Source organism: Nannospalax galili, unplaced genomic scaffold (assembly GCF_000622305.1).
Source record: "Nannospalax galili isolate Female #2095 unplaced genomic scaffold, S.galili_v1.0 scaffold724, whole genome shotgun sequence".
NCBI lineage: Eukaryota > Metazoa > Chordata > Mammalia > Rodentia > Spalacidae > Nannospalax > Nannospalax galili.
In genome coordinates, this window is record NW_008350617.1 from 59009 (window position 1) to 78673 (window position 19665).

Here is a 19665-nt window from a genome sequence, read left to right on the forward strand (position 1 = left end):
TTCCTCCTCAAATATTCATTTTTTAAAAATTTGTTGATTTGTGTGTGTGTGTGTGTGTTTATGAGTATTTCTATTTTAAACTTTGATAGATTAACCCTGCACAGAAATTCTTAGTCTGGTCACTTGCAGTCTCTGCATCCTTCCTATATAGGGCATTTTCAAATTTCTTGATACTTTGCCAAGGTGGTAATTTAAAAAAACAAAAAGACTTTAATTTTTTTCCTCACTGCAGTTTTTAAAAATTAAGATAAAGGTCACTGTATTAGGATTCTTCAGAAGAACAGAACTGATTGGATAAATAAGTATATATTAAAAAATTAAATCAGCTTATGTTGAAAGACTAACAACAGGTGGAATGTGATGATTGCTTGGACCTTGGGGCTGCATGCCTCAGAGTAGTTCTGCAATGGCTGTCTCACACTGGAGACAACCCAGTGGTGCTCAGTCCACGGGATGGGTGCCTCAGCACTTCCAATCTGGGGCTGAGGACCTAGAGGGTTCAGTGCTGGCTCTAATGTCACCAAAGGAATCAACAGCTGTGGCAACAGGATAAATCACCTCAGCAACAAAAGGGAAGGCCAAGCTAGCCGAGGTTTAACAATGTTCCCTCTGCCATCCCCTTTTGTATCTGGGCTGCTGCCAGAAGGAGCTGCCCACATTTGGGTTGGGTCTTCTCACGTCAGTTAGGCAATTGGGCCAATTCCTCAGCTGAGACCCTATACTTAGGTAATTCTAATTTGTGAAAGTTGTCATTAAAACCAACCATCACAATCCCATAACATAAAATTAACCATTTTTGAGAGAGCAGCTTGTGGTGTTTAATATTTACATATTGCAAAACTACACCTCTAATGAGTTCCATAACATTTTCATCACTCCAAAAAGAAATGCTGTACTCAGTCACTCCTTATTACCCCTTCTCTGAACACCTGCCAGCCACCTGCCTGCTTTCTGTCTCTGTGGGTTTATCCTTGATATAAATGCAAAAGGAATTGTTCAGTACATGGTCTTTTGTATATGATTTCTTTTCACTTAGCATTTAATGTTTTCTAGGATCATGTGGCATGTCATTATTTCATTCCTTTATATGGCTAGATAATGCTTATATGTGCATACCACAATTTATCCATCCTTCCGTCAGTCAGTCAGTGAACATCTGGACTGTTTCCATCTTTAGGCTATTGTCAGTGGTGCTGCTAATGAGCATACATATGTGCACATGTATTTGAGCACTTGTTTTCAGTTCTTTTGGGTATATGCCTAGGAGTGGAATATTTTAGTTTTATGTGTATGAGTATTACCTGCATGTTATGTAAGTATACCCATGTCATGCGGTGCCCATGGAGGTCAGAAGAGGACATTGAATCCCCTGGAACTGGAGTTATGAACAGTTTTTAGCTGCCATGTAGATGCTGGGGACTGAAACTGGGTCCTCTTCAAGAGCAGCCAGTGCTCTTAACTGCTGAACCATCTCTCCAGCTCCATAATTTATTTTTATTTATATTTTTTGTAGTTTAAAAAAATTTTATCTATTTTATCTTATGAGTATTTTACCCGCATGTATTTAAATAAGTACACTCATTTTGTGAAATACCCACAGAGGCTGGAAAAGGACATTGAATCCCCTGGAACTGGAGTTAAGGATAATTGTTAGTCACCATTTGGCTGCTGGGAACTGAACCCAGGTCCTCTGCAAGAACAACCAGTGCTCTTAACTGCTGAGTCTTCAGCCACTATTTTTGGTTTTTTTTGTTGTTGTTGTTTTGCTTTGTTTTTTGAGGCAGGATCTCCCTGTAGCCCAAGCTGGCATAGAACTCACCTAGAACTCACTATGTAAACCAGACTGGCCTTGAACTCACAGAGATTGACCTTCCTCTGCCTCCTGAGTACTGGAATTAAAAGTATGCACACCACCATACCCATCTCTTTTTAATTTTTTGAGGAACCTCAATCTACTGGGGTGTGTGTGGTGTGTGTGTGTGTGTGTGTGTGTGTGTGTGTGTGTGTATGTGTGTGTGTCAATATTAGGATTGAACCGAGAGCTTCATGTATGCTTTGCAAGCACTCTATTACTAATATACACCTCCAGAATCAATCTACATTTTGTTTCAAATTTTAAAAATGAGATCAAGCACTGTTTTACAGAGCATAAAAAAGGGACTAAAATTATTTTCCAAACTATAGTGGGCACTGAATATATGACAGTGGATAGGCCTCTTATTTGGTATAGTAACTATTAGTAGTAATAAAAAATTTTTTTGGTCTTTTTGAGACAAGGTCTCCTTGTAGCCCCAGCTGACCTTGAACTTGCTATGTAGACCAGGCTGGCCTCAAAATCACAGAAATCTGCCTAGCTCTGTAAAATAATTTATTTTAAAAGAATTTTCTTGAGGGGCTGGAGAGATGGCTCAGTGGTTAAGAACACTGGTTGTCCCACATGGAAGCTAACAACTGTCCATAACTCCAGTCCCAGGGGATCCGACAGCCTGTTCTGACCTCCTCGGGCATTGCGCATTGCATGACATGGGTGCACTTACCTACATGCAGGCAATATACACATATACATAAAATAAAAATAATAAAAATATTTAAAAAGTTAATAATGTTCTTAAATGTATTCTTTTGAATTTTACTTTAAAATCTTTCACTACAGGAAACCGCATACATGGGAAAGTAGAGAGAAAACTCTTCTGGTCCCTGTTTACCTGTCATCCATCCAGCTTCAGTAATTCTCAACCAGTGGCCTGCACTGTTTTACCTCTGTTCCCATTAACTACTTCCTCGTTCACTTTAGAATTTTGAGGGTTTGGGGGAAGGTATTTTGATGATGGGATTCAATGCAGAGCCTCATGCTTGCTAAATACATGCTGAAAATTGAGTTGTATCCCTTCCTCTTTTGGATTACTTTGAAGCAAATCCCATATATTTCAGTGCTTCTGTAAAACAGCTTTTTATTTTGAAACAGAGTCTTGCTATGGTGCCCAGGCTGATTTCACATTCCTACACTCGTTTTATCCTCCTGCCTCAGTCTCCTGAGGTGCTAAGACTACACACATGTGCCACTGCACCTGGCAGATACTGCCTGTGAGGGTATGGGGGGATGTTTTTAGACAAGTCTCTCATAGCTCAGGCTGGCCTTAAACTTGCAGTGTATCACAGAATGACTTTGAACTGACCCTACTGCCTTCACTTCTTGAGTGCTGTTATTACAGACATATGCCACCATGCCTAGTTAATGCAATGCTGGGGATGAACCCAGGGCTTCCTTCATGCTAGGCAAGCACTCTTCCAGCTGAGCTACATCCCAGCCATGACATCTTAAGAATAATTACAATACAGTTACACAAATATCTTGACATCATGAAATACCAAATTATTAATTTTTTGTTGCATGGTTTAGAAAAATGTACAGATTTAGAAATATGCTCGTTGAAAAGTTTCCCTTCACTCTTACTCAGTGGCTTAATTCACTTCATTTAGTTTGATTTGGACTATTTCCCTCTGGCTGTTTCTTATGGCAACCACTGCTGTTGATTCCTTTTGTCATTCCAGAGATGTGATGCTTTTATATGTAAGCAAATATATACTGATATTAAAGAAATTATATATTATATATACTATATATAATTTATACTTTTTTTTTTCTTTTGGTCTTTTTGAGACAAGGTCTCTCTCTAGCCCCAGATGGCCTGGAACTCACTATGTAGATCAGGCTGGCCTTGAACTCACAGAGATCTGTCTGCTTCTCCCTCCTGAGTGCTGGGACTGAAGGTGTGTGCCACTACACCTGGCTTCATTTCTTTCTTTATCTTATAGAAAATGCTTATCTTTTTTCCTCTTACTAGTAAACATTTGTTATAGAAAAATTAGGAAATAAAGATAAGTAGGCATTTAGGGTTTTATTTTGTTTTGAGGCAGGATTTTACCATGTAGCCCAGGCTGGCCTTGAATTCAGAATTCTCCTGTGCTGCTACATCCAGTATTTTTTCAGTAATCTCTTTTATTAACATGTTAATTATACATAATAACGAGTTTCATTATGACATTTTCATATATGTGTATAACGTACTTTTGTCATATTTACCACTCATCACCCTTTTGTTCCCCTCTCACTTCAGACGATCCCTTCCTCTTACCAGCTATTTCCCTTACTGTTTTCATGTTTTGTGTATGTATGACGCTTTGCATTTTATTAAGGTTTCTTAAAGGATCCTAATGAGGGGTTATTTGCAAGAGCATAAACCTCTTACCAGTAGCTACACCATTGCAAAGAATCTGTCTCTCCTTCAATGACGATTAGTTCCCTATAGATACTCAGAGAAAGGTGAGGCCTATGAGCCCTTCTCCTTAGCTATCATTATCTGCCTACAAGTCCTCATGGAGGAATGGGACCTCATCCCCACCCTCACCCCATGGTAGGAAGTTGGCAGGCTCAATTTTGTGCAGGTCCTGTTCTGGTAAAAGAGACCTGCTGTGAGAGCAAGACTACAGCAGCAATGGTATGCTCAGAGACAGCGTTCTACTTCGCCCTTTCCTCCCACTCTTAAATTCTGATGAGCTCCATCCCCAGGCCTGCTTCCATTCTTTTTTTTTTTTTTTTTAATGTGTGTAAGTGTTTTACCTGCATGTATGTAAGTGCACCATGTTCGAGCAGTGCCCACAGAGGCCAGAAGAGGGTATGGGATCCCCTGGAACTGGTGTTATGGATGTTAGCCACCATGTGGGTGCTTGGAACCTGACCTGCCTGGGTCCTCTGCAAAAGCAGCCAGTGCTCTTAACCACTGAGCCATCTCTCCAGCCCCCATTTAAAAAAATATTATATTTATTTAGTGTGTGTGTGCATGCCATACATATGTGTGGAGATCAAAAGAAAACTTTCAGGAGTTGGCTCCCTTCCTCCACTATATGTTTCCTGGAGATTGAACTCAGGTCATCAGGCTTAGTGGCAGGTGCCTTTACCCTCTAATCCATCTCAGCAGCTCCCTTTCCCTTGTTTTTTGAGATAAAAAAAATCTCTCAATGGGACCTGTGGTTTGCTCATGAGGCTAGGCTGGTACCATGCCCAACTTTTTACATGGGTGCTAGAGGTTAAACTCAGGTCTTCATGTTTGTATGTCAAACACTTCACCAACTGAGCTATCTCCCTACCCTTTTTCTACAGGTTTTTAAAAATATAAGACTGGGGGCTAGAGAGATGGCTCAGCAGTTAAGAGTACTGGCTGTTCTTCCAGAGGACCTGGGTTTGATTCCTAGCACTCACGTGGTGGCTAACAACCATCTGTGACTCCAGTTCCAGGAGATCTGATACCCTCTTCTAGCCTCTGTGGGCACTGCATGACATGGATGTACTTACATACATGCAAGTGAAACACTCATGCACATAAAATAAAAATAAATCAGTTGGGCGTGGTGGCATATGCCTTTAATCCCAGCACTGGGAGGCAAGAGGTAGGTAGATCTCTGTAAGATCAAGGCCAGCCTGATCTACATAGTGAGTTCCAGGCCATCTGGGGCTATAGGTAGATACCGGTCTCAAAAAGACAAATCAATCAATAAATAAATAAAATCAAAAAAGAATTTTTTAAAGAAAAAAAATACAACTGCATGTTTTCTTATGAAAAATTCCAAGAAATGGGCCTTTTACTCAAATTAACATTCAAAATAACACACAGATTAAAGGCATAAGGTTATTTTGATTTATGTTCCCAACTTTAGCCAGGTTCCCTGTACCTACTAAAAGTTGAACTTTTTTTCTTAAGTTTATTACTATTTTACTTTTGCTTGACAAAAATAAAACAGCTGTAGGGGCTGGAGAGATGAAGAGTACTGGCTGCTCCTGCAGAGGACCCAGGTTCGATTCCCAACACCCACATGGTGGCTAACAACCCCCTGTCACTCCAGTTGTGGGTGATCCAACGCCCTTTTCTGGTCTCCAATGGCACTGAATGCACATGGTGCACTTACATGCATGCAGGCAAGACATACATGCACATAAAATACGAACTTCTTTTTTTTTGTCTTTTGAAGCAGGGTCTCCCTCTAGCCCCAGCTGTCCCAGAACTCACTATGTAGATCAGGCTGGCCTTGAACTCACAGAGATCCACCTGCCTCTGCCTCCCAAGTGCTGGGACTACAGGCGTGCGCCACCATGCCCGGCTTTTAAAATACGAATTTTTTAAAGAACAGTTCTAACTAGTTTATACTGTAGTAGAGTCACTCCTGCCTGGTTGTAGTGCACACCTAGTATTCAGGTGGCAGAAGTAGGAAGATCAGGAACTCAAGGCCAACATGAGCTACATGAAACCTTGTCTCAGAAGAAGGAAAAAATATATAAACAAAGGAATCATTCCTGTCATACAAACAGTTGAACGTTTTGGAACTGTTTTGATGTTCTCTGTTTTGCAAATTCCCTCTCTTTCTTTTTTTGCAGCGGCCCTTCTCAGCATTCCTGGTTTTGTTGAGCGACTTTGCAAACTGGCAACTCGAAAAGTGTCAGAGTCCACGGGCACAGCCAGCTTCCTTCAGGAATTGGAGGAGTGGTACACATGGCTAGACAATGCTTTGGTGCTAGATGCCCTAATGCGAGTGGCCAATGAGGAGTCCGAACACAATCAAGGTATTTCCCCTGGGCTGAGTGGGGAGCTTTTTCTTGGGCCCCAAGAGACAATGTTGATCATCTTTCTGTCAAGAATTAAGAGTTGCTTATGAGCCGGGTGTGGTGGCTCAAGCCTTTAATTCCAGCACTTGGGAGGCAGAGGCAGGCGGATCTCTGTAAGTTTCAGGCCAGCCTGGTCTACATAGTAAGTTCCAGGCCAGCTGGAGCTATAGGGAGACCCCCAAAAAAAGAGTTGCTTATGATAGAATTTTCCTTAAGGTGGTCCTGGACCCAGGGCTATTAGGATTCTTTTGATAGCTAATAACAGAAACCTCATTGAACTCCCTCAGAGTGGACTAGATTGGAGGCAGCTACATCTCAAGAATTGGTGAGAACCAATAAGCAGAGTGTTCTTTGAGTTCTTTCTTTGCGTCTTCTTCCTACATTTTTTTTCTTTACTCCTCTCTGTTGTACTGTTCTGACCTTTTCTGGCCCCTTGGTGCAACTAGGCAGCCATGTGGGTAGATCCTTAGACTTAGCCCCAACTTCTTGGTAAAAGGCTCTAGCCCATCTTGGATCAGGTGTCTGTCTCGAGGCACTTGACTCTGGCCAGCAAGGTAGAGTCAGAATGGCACAAACCCAGAGATTCTTGGCTTCCAACCAAAAAATATGGTATCTCATTGGGAGGGGTGGAACATCAGCCTTTTCATCCCTTCCAGTTCCAAATTGAAGAAGCCGAGTTCTTGGTGAGTATGGTTTCCTTCTGCCAGCTCTGTATTATACTCATAATGTGGAAACTGTACCCTAGGTGCTTCAGGCCACGAATAGTGTGCTCTAATTGCTTTTACCTCAGCTTACTTAAAACAGAGATTCCATAACCAGGAAAATTAAGCAGTGAAGGCTAGAAGCTACAGACCCTGCCTAGAGTAGTAGTGCAGACATTTTGCCCAAAGAGAAAGACACTGGCTAAGAATAGAATCTGAGGGCTGGGCATGGTGGCACACCCCTTTAATCCCAGCACTTGGGAGGCAGAGGCAGGCGGATCTCTGTGAGTTCGAGGCCAGCCTGGTCTACGTAGCAATTTCCAGGCCGGCTGGGGCTACAGGGAGACCCTGTCTCAAAAAAGACAAAAAAAAAAGAATAAACTAAGTGATAGGTCAGCTATGGCTAAGAGAGTTTTCCTATCAAAACAAACCTCAATCGGAAAGACAACTCCTATACAAATTTAATTAAATTAGACATTGGATTTATGCCCCAGGGCATTATCAAAAACAGTAGAATGCTAGGCATGGTGTTGCCTAAATCCCATTACTTAGGAGGCAGAGGCAAGTGAATCTCTTTGAGTTCCAGGACAGTCAAGATATGGAGTGAGATTCTGTCTCAAAAAAACTAAACAAAAACTGGAGTATTCACTAGCACTCAATGAGGCCTAACTTTTGGGCGTGATACCAGAAAAACAGAAAGCTGAACAGAGACCAAGGAAAGAACTAGTCAGAGACCCCTCCTAAATGTCATTCCAGGGAGACAGCACATGCCCAGGGTTGAACTCCTTGAGGTGCCAACATTAAAGGCTTCATCAGTCTATTGGAGAAACAGACTGTATTTCACTTAAAAATTTTTTTTTTAATTTGTCTTTTTTTGAGACAGGGTCTCCTTGTAGCCCCAGCTGTCCTGGAACTCACTATGTAGACCAGGCTGGCCTCGAACTAACAAAGATCTGCCTGCCTCTGCCTCCCAAGTGCTGGGATTAAAGGTGTGTGCCACCACCACCTGGCTTAAATTTAATTTTATATGCATATATGTAGGTGCACCTGTGTCATGCAGTGCCCACAGAGATCAGAAGAGGGCATCAATCCCCTGCAACTGGAGTTATGGATGGTTGTTAACTGCCATGTAGGTGCTGGGAACCAAACCCAGGTCCTCTGTAAGAGTAGCCAGTGCTCTTAATCCCTGAGCCATCTCTCCAGCCCCAACAGACTTTAAAAGATAGAAGTCACTAAACAAATAATCAAAGAAGCCCTAAAGGAGGGAAGGGGAACCAACATCCAGAGTTGGTAACCATGAACTGCCTAAAATACCTACTTCCTAAAAATTATGAGACATACAAACACATGAGTCTAACCCATACAGAAGGTAAACAACACAACTGCCTGTGAGAGGGCCTGAAATTTACCAGTGTCTTCAAAGCAGCTGTTAGAAATGTGCTCAGAGAACTGAGGGAAACTACACTTTAAAAAGTAAAGGAAGCTTTACTGGCTCTCTCCCATTAAATAAGAACAGTAATTAAAAGATAAGAAATATAAAAGTGAGCAAATAGAAGTTTTGAAGTTGAAGGGTATAATAACCAGAATGAAAAATTCATTAGAAGGACTTAGCAGATTTGAACTAGCAGAAGAAAATTTTAAAAGAAAAAAAGAACTTGAATAGAGCAATAGAGATTATACATTCTGATGAACAAAGGTAATAAACAATAAAGAAAAAAACAAAGCCAGGCATAGTGGCACATGCCTTTAATCTCAGCACTCAGGGAAGCAGAGGCAGGCAGATCTCTGTGAGTTTGAGGCTAACCTGGGTTACATAGCAAGTTCAAGTCCAGCTAGGGCTACAGGGAGACCCTGTCTCAAAAAGACAAACAAAAAAGAATGCTTGCCCCTCCAGGATCACAAACAAGGCAAGTGAGTCTGCTTTTCTACTTTTATTCAGCATTGTACTAGAGTTTCCTGACCAGGACAGTTTGAGGTGACAGGTCTGGAGGTGGGGGATGATATAGATTTTTTAAAAACTGTCTTGGGGCTGGAGAGATGGCTCAGTGGTTAAGAGCACTGACTGCTCTTGCAGAGGACTCAGGCTTGATTTCCAGCACCTACATGGTGGCTACGAACCGTCCTTAACTCCAGTTCCAGGGGAATCTGAAGCCCTCTTCTGATCTCTGTGGCATTGCACAACATGGGTGCACTCACATACATGCAGGCAATACACTCATACACATAAAATAAAAATAATAAATAAAATATTTTAAAAAACCACTGTCTTAAGGCTGAGGCTATAGATCAGTGGTTGATGACTTGCTTCCTGTGTATAAGGCCCTAGGTTCAACCCAAGTACTGCCCCCTCCAAAAGGAAAAAAAACAGCTACCTGTTCACAGATGGCACTTTATGTAGAAAAACTTAATGTACTAAAAATAAAAAAAAAACAGTGAACTAATAAATGAGTTCAAAGTTCTAGAATGCAAGATTGGTGTTTTTTTGTTTTAGTTTTAGTTTTTTTTTTTTTTAATTGGTAATATTGGTACATAGGAGCAATGAACAAACCAAAAAGGAAAATAAAAATTTATTTGCAGGAGTATCAAGAAGATTAAAATAGGAATACATTTAACAAATAAGTACAACATACTCTGAAAATGACTAAGTATCATTGAAGGAAATTAAAGAAGACTTGAATAAAATGGGTACACATCTCATGTCCTTCGAATGAAAAATTTAATGTTATCAGTACTCCCCCATCTTTATCTGAGGTAAAACATAGCTTCAATGCAGTGCCTGTCAAAAATCTCAGCTGCTAGAAAATGGACAACCTGGTCCTAAAACTCAAGATGGTTCAAAAGGAATCCAGGATAACCAAAACCATCTTGAAAAGAACTAAGACAAGACCGGGCATGGTGGTGCATGCCTTTAATCCCAGCATTTGGGAGACAGAGGCAAATGGATCTCTGTGAGTTTGAGGCCAGCCTAAGTCTAGATAGTGAGTTCCAGATCAGCTGGGGCTATAGGGAGACCCTGTCTCAAAAAGAGGGGGGAAAAAAAAGTTAAGAGAACCACAGCTGAGGTGCCACGTGCTTTTAACCCCAGTACTTGGGAGGCAGAGGCAGGAAGATTAAGTTCAAGGTGAGCCTGGGATACATAGCAAGATCCTGTCTTGAAATAGAGGGGGGAAAAAAAAATTAGTGCCAGGCATGGTGGCTCACACCTTTAATCCCAGCACTCGTGAGGCAGAAGCAGGCCCATCTTTGTGAGTTCAAGGCCAGCCTGGTCTACGTAGTGAGTTCCAGGACAGCTGGGGCTACAGGGAGACCCTGTCGCAAAAAAGACCAAAAAAAAAAAAAAAATTATAAACCACTTTCTGATTTGAGAGATTACTATTAACTTGCAATAACCAAGACAGTGTGCTATTGGGATAAAAGACAGACATGTACAAATAAATGGAATATTACTGAATGTAATAGCCTTCACGGAACGAAACCTTCACATATATAATAATGGTGCCAAGATGATCCAGTGGAGTAACCTCGGTTTTTTCAGCATATGGGCTGGAGCCATTAGATCTCAACATGTAAAAAGATGAGGTTTGAATCCTGTGCCTCACATATAATACAAAAGTTAAAAGGATCAAAGAGATAAACATATAAAATCCATAAAGGCCTGAAGGATAAATTGTCCTAACAGGATTTCATGTGTTCAGACATGATAACTAATGCACAGTCAACCAAATAAATCATAAATGACTTAGACTTTGTCAGGTTTTTTTAAACACTATCAAGAAACTGAAAAGTCAAACCCACAGAACGGGAGTATATTTTGCAAACTGTATATCTAATAAAGAACTTGATTATAGAGTGTATAAAGAGGACTGGGAACATAGCTCAGTGATAGTGCTTGCCTAGCTCATGGAGGCCCTGTGTCCAGTGCCCAATACTGACAATAAAAGAAAATTTTATTTAAAAAAATGTATAAAGAACACCCATAGATGAGTAATAAAAAAGACAACTCATTTCAAAATAAAGACAGGGACCCAAATAGACATTTCTCCAAATAGGAGAAGTGGCCAATAAGCACATGAAAAGCTGGTCAGCATCTTTAAATACAAACTTTAAATATCAGAACTATGATGAGGCAATACCTCATACTCAGTTTCTTTTCCCTCCCCTCCTCTTTTCCTTTTTTCTTTCTTTGTATGTAGTGTGTGTATGTGTGTGTGTGTGTGTGTGTGTGTGTGTGTGTGTGTGAGAGAGAGAGAGAGAGAGAGAGAGAGAGAGAGAGCGCTGCCTGTCTCCCTCTCCACAGATACTCATTACTGTGGGGACTATGTGCCCCACACTGTTCCTCCGCTTCCTCCTCCTCCTCAAATAGCCATCTCTCCCTAGAGCCCTGTTGAGCCACGTAATAATAGAGTGGCCAAGGATCAAGTGTGCAGCAGAGGTAGGGTTCTGAATGCTGTTTCCCAGAGTCTCAGATCACTGGATTCTAACACTGTTTTGGGAACTGGCCAAGAAGTCCCAGTATGGACTGAGTAGTTCTGGGGTTTTCTCCAGTGTGGGGGAAGATAAATGTTATGTGGTTAAAATTTTATTTTCTCTCTTTTTGAGACAAGGTTTCCCTGTAACCCCAGCTGGCCTGGAACTCATTATATAGACCAGGTTGGCCTTGAACTGACAGAGATCCGCCTGCCGCTGCCTCTCAAGTGCTGGGATTAAAGGCGTGTGCTACCGTGCCCATTGGATAAATTTTCTTAAGTTTTATTTTGTTGGGTTTTTTTAGTTTTGGGATGTTTGTTTGTTTGTTTGTTTGCTTTTTGATCGTAAAGTTTTCCTAATCATTGCCCACTGCCACTTGAGCATGCAAACCAAAAAAAAGAAAACATAGGTACTAAGTTATGGTTAGATAGAAATAAGAAGTTCCAGTATGCCAGGTGTGGTGCCACATGTCTTTAATCCCAGCACTCAGGAGACAGAGGCAGGCTGTTCTCTTTATGTTCAGAGGCCAGCCTAGTCTACATAGTGAGTTCCCAGGCCAGCCAGGGCTACAAATAGCAGGCAAGCATTAGCAGAACTCAAGTGTTTAACACTTGCTTCTGTTTAATATATATGCCAAGCATTGTTCTAGCATTTCAGCATTTCCCATACGTTAATCCTTCCATCTTTGCAACACTGGCAGATAGGTACTACTGTTACCCTCACAAATTTGTTGTTTCACAAATGAGGATGAGCATGGAGGTACAGAGAAATTATCTGCCTTCCCCAAGGCCACACAGCTGGTGCATGGTGCTGGAACTCAGCAGCCTGGTGTCAGTCTATGCTGTTAACCATGTTGTTTCTCATCATCTTCATGCAGCACTGGGTCGACATCCAGGGTCGTTATTTTTAATAGTGATGTGACGTAGCTGGAAGAAAATGATTCCAAGTCTATAGGGTGTGATACCTTAGAGTCTTATGCCTTGACACCTGTGGAAATGATCAACTCTTGGGCGGGCCTTTCCTAAATATGTTTGCTAGGCACTTCTATACCAGCATACTGCTAGCATTTGCAAAAGGCCTCTGGGCCACTGAGCCTGAGGAGCCTGAAAGGACCTTAACAGTTACTGGTTTATTCTTTTACCTTGAAGATAGGGAAATGGGCTCTCCTGAGGTTATGCAAGCTCTCCTGATTTTGGCCAATACCCAAGAATCCTGTGCTGGGCTTTGTTAACTGGGCAGTAAAGTGAATGAGAGAGATGTCCCTAAGGGAAGTGTAGAGGAACCCTCTCACAGCCAGCAGTGGGTAGAGCACCAAGGACTTTGCCATTGGATACTCCAAGAGTGTTCCACACAATTTGCTGTCAGACATTTGCCTGTTCTCTATCTGGGGTACAGGAGTACAGGCAGAGAGGGTACTGCATTGGCCATGTCAGAATATTTTGCTATGTTGAAAAGTCGAGAACTTCAAAGTTCTTTTCCTAAGTTTTTAAGCTGGTTTTGGTCCTGGGGGTATTAGGAGGTTTTGTGGCTTTCAGAATGTCTAATGAGGGCTTGAGTTCCATCTAATGGCACTGTTACTGCAGTCTCTTCACAGCAGGTGAGGGTAGAGTGTGCTTCCTCAGGAGCCATGCTTCATCCATCTTGTGGGGGCTGAGCCAGCCTCCACTGTGTTCCCTCCTCTAGGTGCTTCAGAAGAGAATGGGCTGCCACAAACCTCAGCCAGGACCCAGCTGCCCCAGTCAATGAAGATTATGCATGAAATCATGTACAAACTGGAAGTGCTCTATGTCCTCTGTGTGCTGCTGATGGGGCGTCAGCGAAACCAGGTGGGTGCTTCCCCAGTGGGAGTTGAGAGCAAGTGCTGCTGGCCAGTGGAGTACCAGGTATACCTCCCAACAGGCCTTCTCTCAGAATGGCACTCACTCTGATTCAGCAAAATGTATGCATTGTATGCCTTCTCATAAGGAAGCCATACTGATTCTGGAGCTTGGAGTCTTTTTATTCTGTGCTTTGGGAAGTACTTATAGACAGCTCTGGTACACAGGCCAAGAACAGGCATCTTACTTTAGTAATGTGAAAAATAAAGACTGACCTGGTAAGTGCAGTAGAGCAATTGGCAGTCTGACATGGGATCAGGATGGTGGAGCAGAGCCTAGTGTTGTGCCCACTTGTGAAATATGGGCAAGTACAAGGAGTTGCCAGTGTGCTGGGAGTTCCCTGAGCCTTGAAATAGGAGAGAACAAGATATCTGTTAGTTTTTCATTGCTGTGACAAAAATGTCTGAAACAATTTAAAAGAAGGAATGATTTATTTTGGATCATGGGTTCAGAAGTCCATGGTCACCTGACTCCATTGTTTCTGGGCCTGTGGTGAGGTATAACATCATGGCCAAAGGGCATGGCAAAGCAAAATTGCTTAGGTAATGGCAGCTAGGAAGACCTAAATAATAACCCTTCAAGGACATTCACCTAGTGACCTACTTCCTCTAGCTACATTGGGTCTCCCAACATAAATGATGCTGGTGGCGAGCTGGAAAGAGGCAGACCTCAAAGGGATGCCTGAGGGGTTTCCTCAGCTGACCTTGTCTGGGCTGTTGTTGATGGACTCACTGCCCTGTAGAATAGCAGTAACAGCATAGGGTTGGACTCCAGCCTCATTCATTCTGTCTATGTAATAGCATCAGTTAGTTCCTGAGAAGGGGTGGCAAGAGCTTTGTTTTGTGATATGTAAGAAAATTTAATAGGCATATAACTCCCATAGTTGACACAAATTAGTATCAGTGAAGCCTGTCTTCCTCTGATCTTCAACATTCCGTGAAACATCTAAGCATTTCCATTGTCAATATATCCTTATAGAGATATTTTATACTTCTATAATTTTTTGACACAATTAGTTAAATATAGCACATACTTTCTTAATGTATTTTCATGATTGTTCACCTTCCTACATGTAGAAGATCTGGATTCTTTCATCGTGAATTGTTTTGTTTTTTTTTTTGGGGGGGGTGTCTTTTTGAGACAGGGTCTCCCTGTAGCCCCAGCTGTCCTGGAACTCACTACATAGACCAGGCTGGCCTTGAACTCACAGAAATCCGCCTGCCTCCCAAGTGCTTGGATTAAAGGCATGTGCCACTCATCATTTGACTGTATCATTTGTTTAATCTCCATTGATGGAACTGTAGCTTTGTCTGGTTTTTGGTGCTATAGACAGTATTTCCACCAATGATGTCATTAATGCGTCATTTATCATTTGTATGATTCTGTCTGAGAATAAAGGTGGAATTGTTGATCAAGGAAATAAGGATTTGTAAATTTGGGGGGTACTGCCAGACCATCTTCCCTGTGCATGCAATACCGACATGCCCTTCTACCACCAGCATGTGAATGTGGCCAGTGCCCAGGTCACCAAAATGATGTTGTGTTAGTCAGACTTTTGCATTGCTGACCAGATACCTGAGAAACATAACCTAAAGGAGGAAGGATCTGTTTTGCTATATTGGCTTATGGTTTCAGAGGTTTCATTTAGTTGTGATGGGAAGGGTATGATAGAGCAGAGCAGTTCATACCATGGCAGCCAGAGCAGAGAGAAAAGCAGGGAGACAAACTCTAACTCCCACCTCTTAAAGTTTCTAAAATTTCCCAAGATAGAACCACCAGCTGAGCACCAAGTCTCTACCATAAGCCTTTTTCTTTCATGTGTCTGTCTATACATGAACATGTGTGCAGTGCTTACAGAGGCCAGAAGAGGGCACAAGATCTCCTGGAGCTGGAGTTACAGGTGGTTGTGAGCTATCTGAAGTAGGTGCTGAGAACTGAACTCTGGTTATCTGCAAGAGTAGCGAACACTCTTAACTGTTAAGCCATCTCTCTAGCCTAGCATATAAACCTTTTGAGGGGACACTTCATGTATAAGCCAAATTTTGCACCCCTGGCCTCCAAGAGGTTCATGTCCATCTATGTCCATCTCATAATACAAAACACATTCAGTTCACCTCCATGTCCCCATAGGATTAACAGTTATAACATTATTCAAAAGTCAAAGTTCAGTTCTGAGGCTCAGAGGCATTCACTTATCTGTGAGCCTCTAAAAATTGGAAAGTTTCATACTTTGAAGATACAGTGGAGGGCTGGAGAGATGGCTCAGGAGTTAAGAGCAATGACTGTTCTTGCAGAGGACCTGGGTTCAGTTTCCAGTACTCATACCCCATAGCAGGTAACGACTGTCCATAACTCCAGTTCCAGGGGATCTGACACCCTCTTCTGACCTCCATGGGCATTTCACAACACAGGTGCACTTACATACATACAGGCAATACACTTAAACACATACAATAAAAATAATAAAAAAAATATTTTTTTAAAGATACAGTGGAACAGAGGAAACATTACCATTCCAAAAAGGAGGAATGGGTGAATAACAAGGACAGACTATACCAAAGCAAGACCAAAATGCAGCAGGGAAAACAGTAAATCCTGTAGCCCCATGGCAAGTGTCAGGGCATACAGTGTCAGGAGATGAGTTCCAGTGGCTTGGAAAGCCTTGCCCTTATTATCTTGCCATTTGCAGCCTTCGTGGTGGCCCTCCTGGACTAGCTCCAGATGTTGCCTATAGTTTTCTTTTGTTGATGCTGTGTGTTCCTGGTACCTCCAATATCCTGAGGTCTCCATTAATAGTTTGAGCTTCATGCATCACCCTCTTAGAAACTACTTGCAGGTGATCCTGATACTCATTGCCTGGCTTCTAGGCCTTCCCTTGAAATCTCAGTGAAAGCCTCCCTGACTCTGTAACTGTTGCATTTGGCATGCCTGGAAAACCAGCATCACACGCTGGCTCTAGTGGTGCAAACCTGTAATCCCAGCACTTAGGAAGAGAAGGCAAGAGGATCATCAGTTAAAGGCCAGCCTGGGCTTCATAGTGAGACACTGTCTCATCAAAACAAAAAACTAATATCCCATGAACAATACTAAAGTCTGCTACTATCTCAAGTACTGGCTAGCTCCCCTTGGACCTTGGACCATAGATACAGTGGTCTATGACTGGGAAAATACTTATGTGGATAGCCCTGGGTTAGCAAAGGAGTCCTTCAAATGAGTTTATAGTTTTATATTCTGGAGCCTGGGATGGATGGAATTTGTCTCACTCCTGAGACACCCTTTAGACATTTTTCCTGTAAGGAGTACTTGGCTTATTTTTATTGGCCCTAATATCTTTCCCAGCCACACCCTCCTTATCCACAGCTTTCAATTCCATCCTTTAAATATTTTAAAATTTATTTTTATTTTATATGTATAAGTGTTTTGCCTACATGTATATAAGTGCATTCATACACAATGTCCACAAAGGTCAGAAGAGGGCATTGTATCCCCTGGAACTGGAGTTATGGACAGGTGTTAGCTGCCATTGGGTGCTGGAACTCGAATCCAGTTCTGAAAGAGCAGCCAATGCTCTTAACCACTGAGCCAGCTCTCAGCCCTCAGTTCCAAATCCTTTTCTGGCCAGACTACATTTTTAAAAAATTCCTCTCTTCTGCTTTTTTTTCCAGTTCTCATTGTAAAACTGTCTTGAAGCAGCCAGTGGTAACCATGCAACAGCCTGAATGCTGTGCTGTTTGAGATTTCTTCCTTCAAATTAGTCCGTCACCTTTAAGCTGAGCTTCCCACAAAGTTTCAGGACTTGAGCAAGATGCAAACAAATTATTTCCAGAATGTATCAGGAATGGCCTCTAACCCTATCTCCATCTGAAATCTCACAGTCGCAGTCTTTGTCTCATTTCTAGTGGCATTCTGGTCTTTTGAACTCCCACTAGACTCTCCCATTAAGCTCTGCTTACAGCATTCCTAAGCTTCTCTTGTTTCTCCAAATTCTCCCAAATTCCTCTGGCAAAGTAGTTCTAAAGGCCTAAGAAACCACATGGTCAGGTTTAGTCATAGCAGTGACCCTTATATCTGTAGTACCAGTTTTCTATATTAGGTTTTTGTGTCTCTGAAAAGCAGTCTAAGGGCTGTAGAGATGGCTCAGCAGTTAAGAGCACTGGCTGCTCTTCAGAGGACTGGGTTCAAGTCCTAGCACCCACATGGCAGCAAACAGCCAGTTCCAGGGGATCTGACACCCTCTTCTGGCTTCTGAAGAAAGATTTATTTTGACTCACAGTTTCAGAGGTTGTCTGTCCATTCTAACAGGAAGATGGTAAGCAGAACAGTTTACATTATGACAGTGAGAATGCAGAGAACCAGGGATGAGATACCCTGAAGGACTTACTTCCAGTGATCTACTTCCTCCTAGATCTTATAACCTCCCAGAATATCTCAGCTAGCTGTGAACTAAGCCCATAGCCCAGGATCTTCTGTGGGGATGCTTTGTATCTGTCACACATGCCAAAGTCAGAACTGTCTGCTTTGCCCAGATGAAAAAGCAAAGATGGTTTCAGACATGAGTTTTTCTTCATAGTGTGAGGTTGGGCTTTTTTCATGTATTTAAGGGTATTTTCTAAGCCAGATGTGTCGGCTCACTTTTATGATGCCAGTACTCAGGAGGCTGAGACAGGAAGATTGCTATTAGTTTGAAGCCAGCCAGGTCTACATAGTGAGTTCCAGGCCAGCCTGGGTTACAGAGTAAGAGCCTGTCTCAAAACCAGTATAAGAAGCCAGGCATAGTAGCTCATGCTTTTAATCCCAGCACTTGGGAGGTAGAGGCAGGCAGATTTCTGTGAGATCAAGGCCAGACTGGTCTGCATAGAAATTCCAGACCAGCTGGGGCTACAGGGAGACCCTGCCTCAAAAAACAAAAACCAATATAGGGGACATTTTCTGTTTCTGTCAATATTTTTCATGGGATTCTTCTTTTTATCTAGAGACCAGCGTTCTTTATAAAGGAATCCCTTCTACCTTTGAGTTGCCAGTCTGTTTTCTTTTTTTCATATGAAACTCAGCCTCTTTGCTTATTGTCAGTTTTGTTATGTTGAAAGTTAAACTTCTTTATTGACTTCATATTTGTAATCCTTTACAAAAAGTGTTCTCAGGGCTGGAAAAATGGCTCAGTAGTTAAGAACACTGGTTGTTCTTGCAGAAGACCCAGGTTCAAATCCCATCACCCACATGGCAGCTAACTACTGTCTGTAACTCCAGTTCCGGGGAATCCAACTGCCTCTTCTGTCCTCTGTGGGTATTGCACAACATGGTGCACTTACCTACATGCAGGCAATACATGTATACACATAAAATAAAAATAATTTTTTTTTAAGTTTGAAAAAAAAGTGTTCTCATTCTTGGTTGTTTTTTTTTTCCTATCTTTTAGAGATTTTTTTGAGGATAATTAGTTTCATTTTAAAATATTTGTATTTTGCCTGCTGTTGCCCTGGGTCTTAGTGCAACATGTAACACTTTCACCCTCACACTGTGGTGAGGACACAGATGTTTTACTTGTTCAGGGTTTCCACATGAAGCTGATTGCATCCCACACTTGCACTCCTGACATCGGGCCTTCCGTATGTTGGCTTGTAGGTACTGTGAGCACTCATGAGTGGACTTAAAAGGTGTGTTTGTGTATAGTCAAGGCAGAGGATGTGTGCATGCTTTTTATAAATACCAGCACACCTTACTGACTGTTGCTGGCCTCATCCTGAAGATTGCCATGTGTGCTGAGGAAAAGCCTTGCTGATCTTATAAACACATTTATCTCAGTGTTTTTCCTTTCCTGCCCCATGCAGGTCCACAGGATGATTGCAGAGTTCAAATTGATCCCAGGACTCAATAATCTGTTTGACAAGCTGATTTGGAGGAAGCATTCAGCATCTGCCCTTGTCCTCCATGGACACAACCAGAACTGTGACTGTAGCCCGGT

At 42.1% G+C, this 19665-nt stretch overlaps 1 protein-coding gene across 2 annotated transcripts in view; it reads left to right on the forward strand.

Moving 5' to 3' along the window:
* Trpc4ap (transient receptor potential cation channel subfamily C member 4 associated protein) overlaps positions 1-19665 on the forward strand; it is an 87963-nt gene that overhangs the window by 57773 nt on the left and 10525 nt on the right. Inside the window, exons 8-10 of one of the 2 annotated variants that reach the window (XM_008847869.2) lie at positions 6431-6616; positions 13486-13652; positions 19532-19663. In XM_008847869.2, coding sequence (XP_008846091.1) covers positions 6431-6616; positions 13486-13652; positions 19532-19663 — 485 coding nt within the window. The remainder of the gene's footprint in view (positions 1-6430; positions 6617-13485; positions 13653-19531; positions 19664-19665) is intronic. The other variant, XM_008847870.2, reaches the window with a different exon arrangement.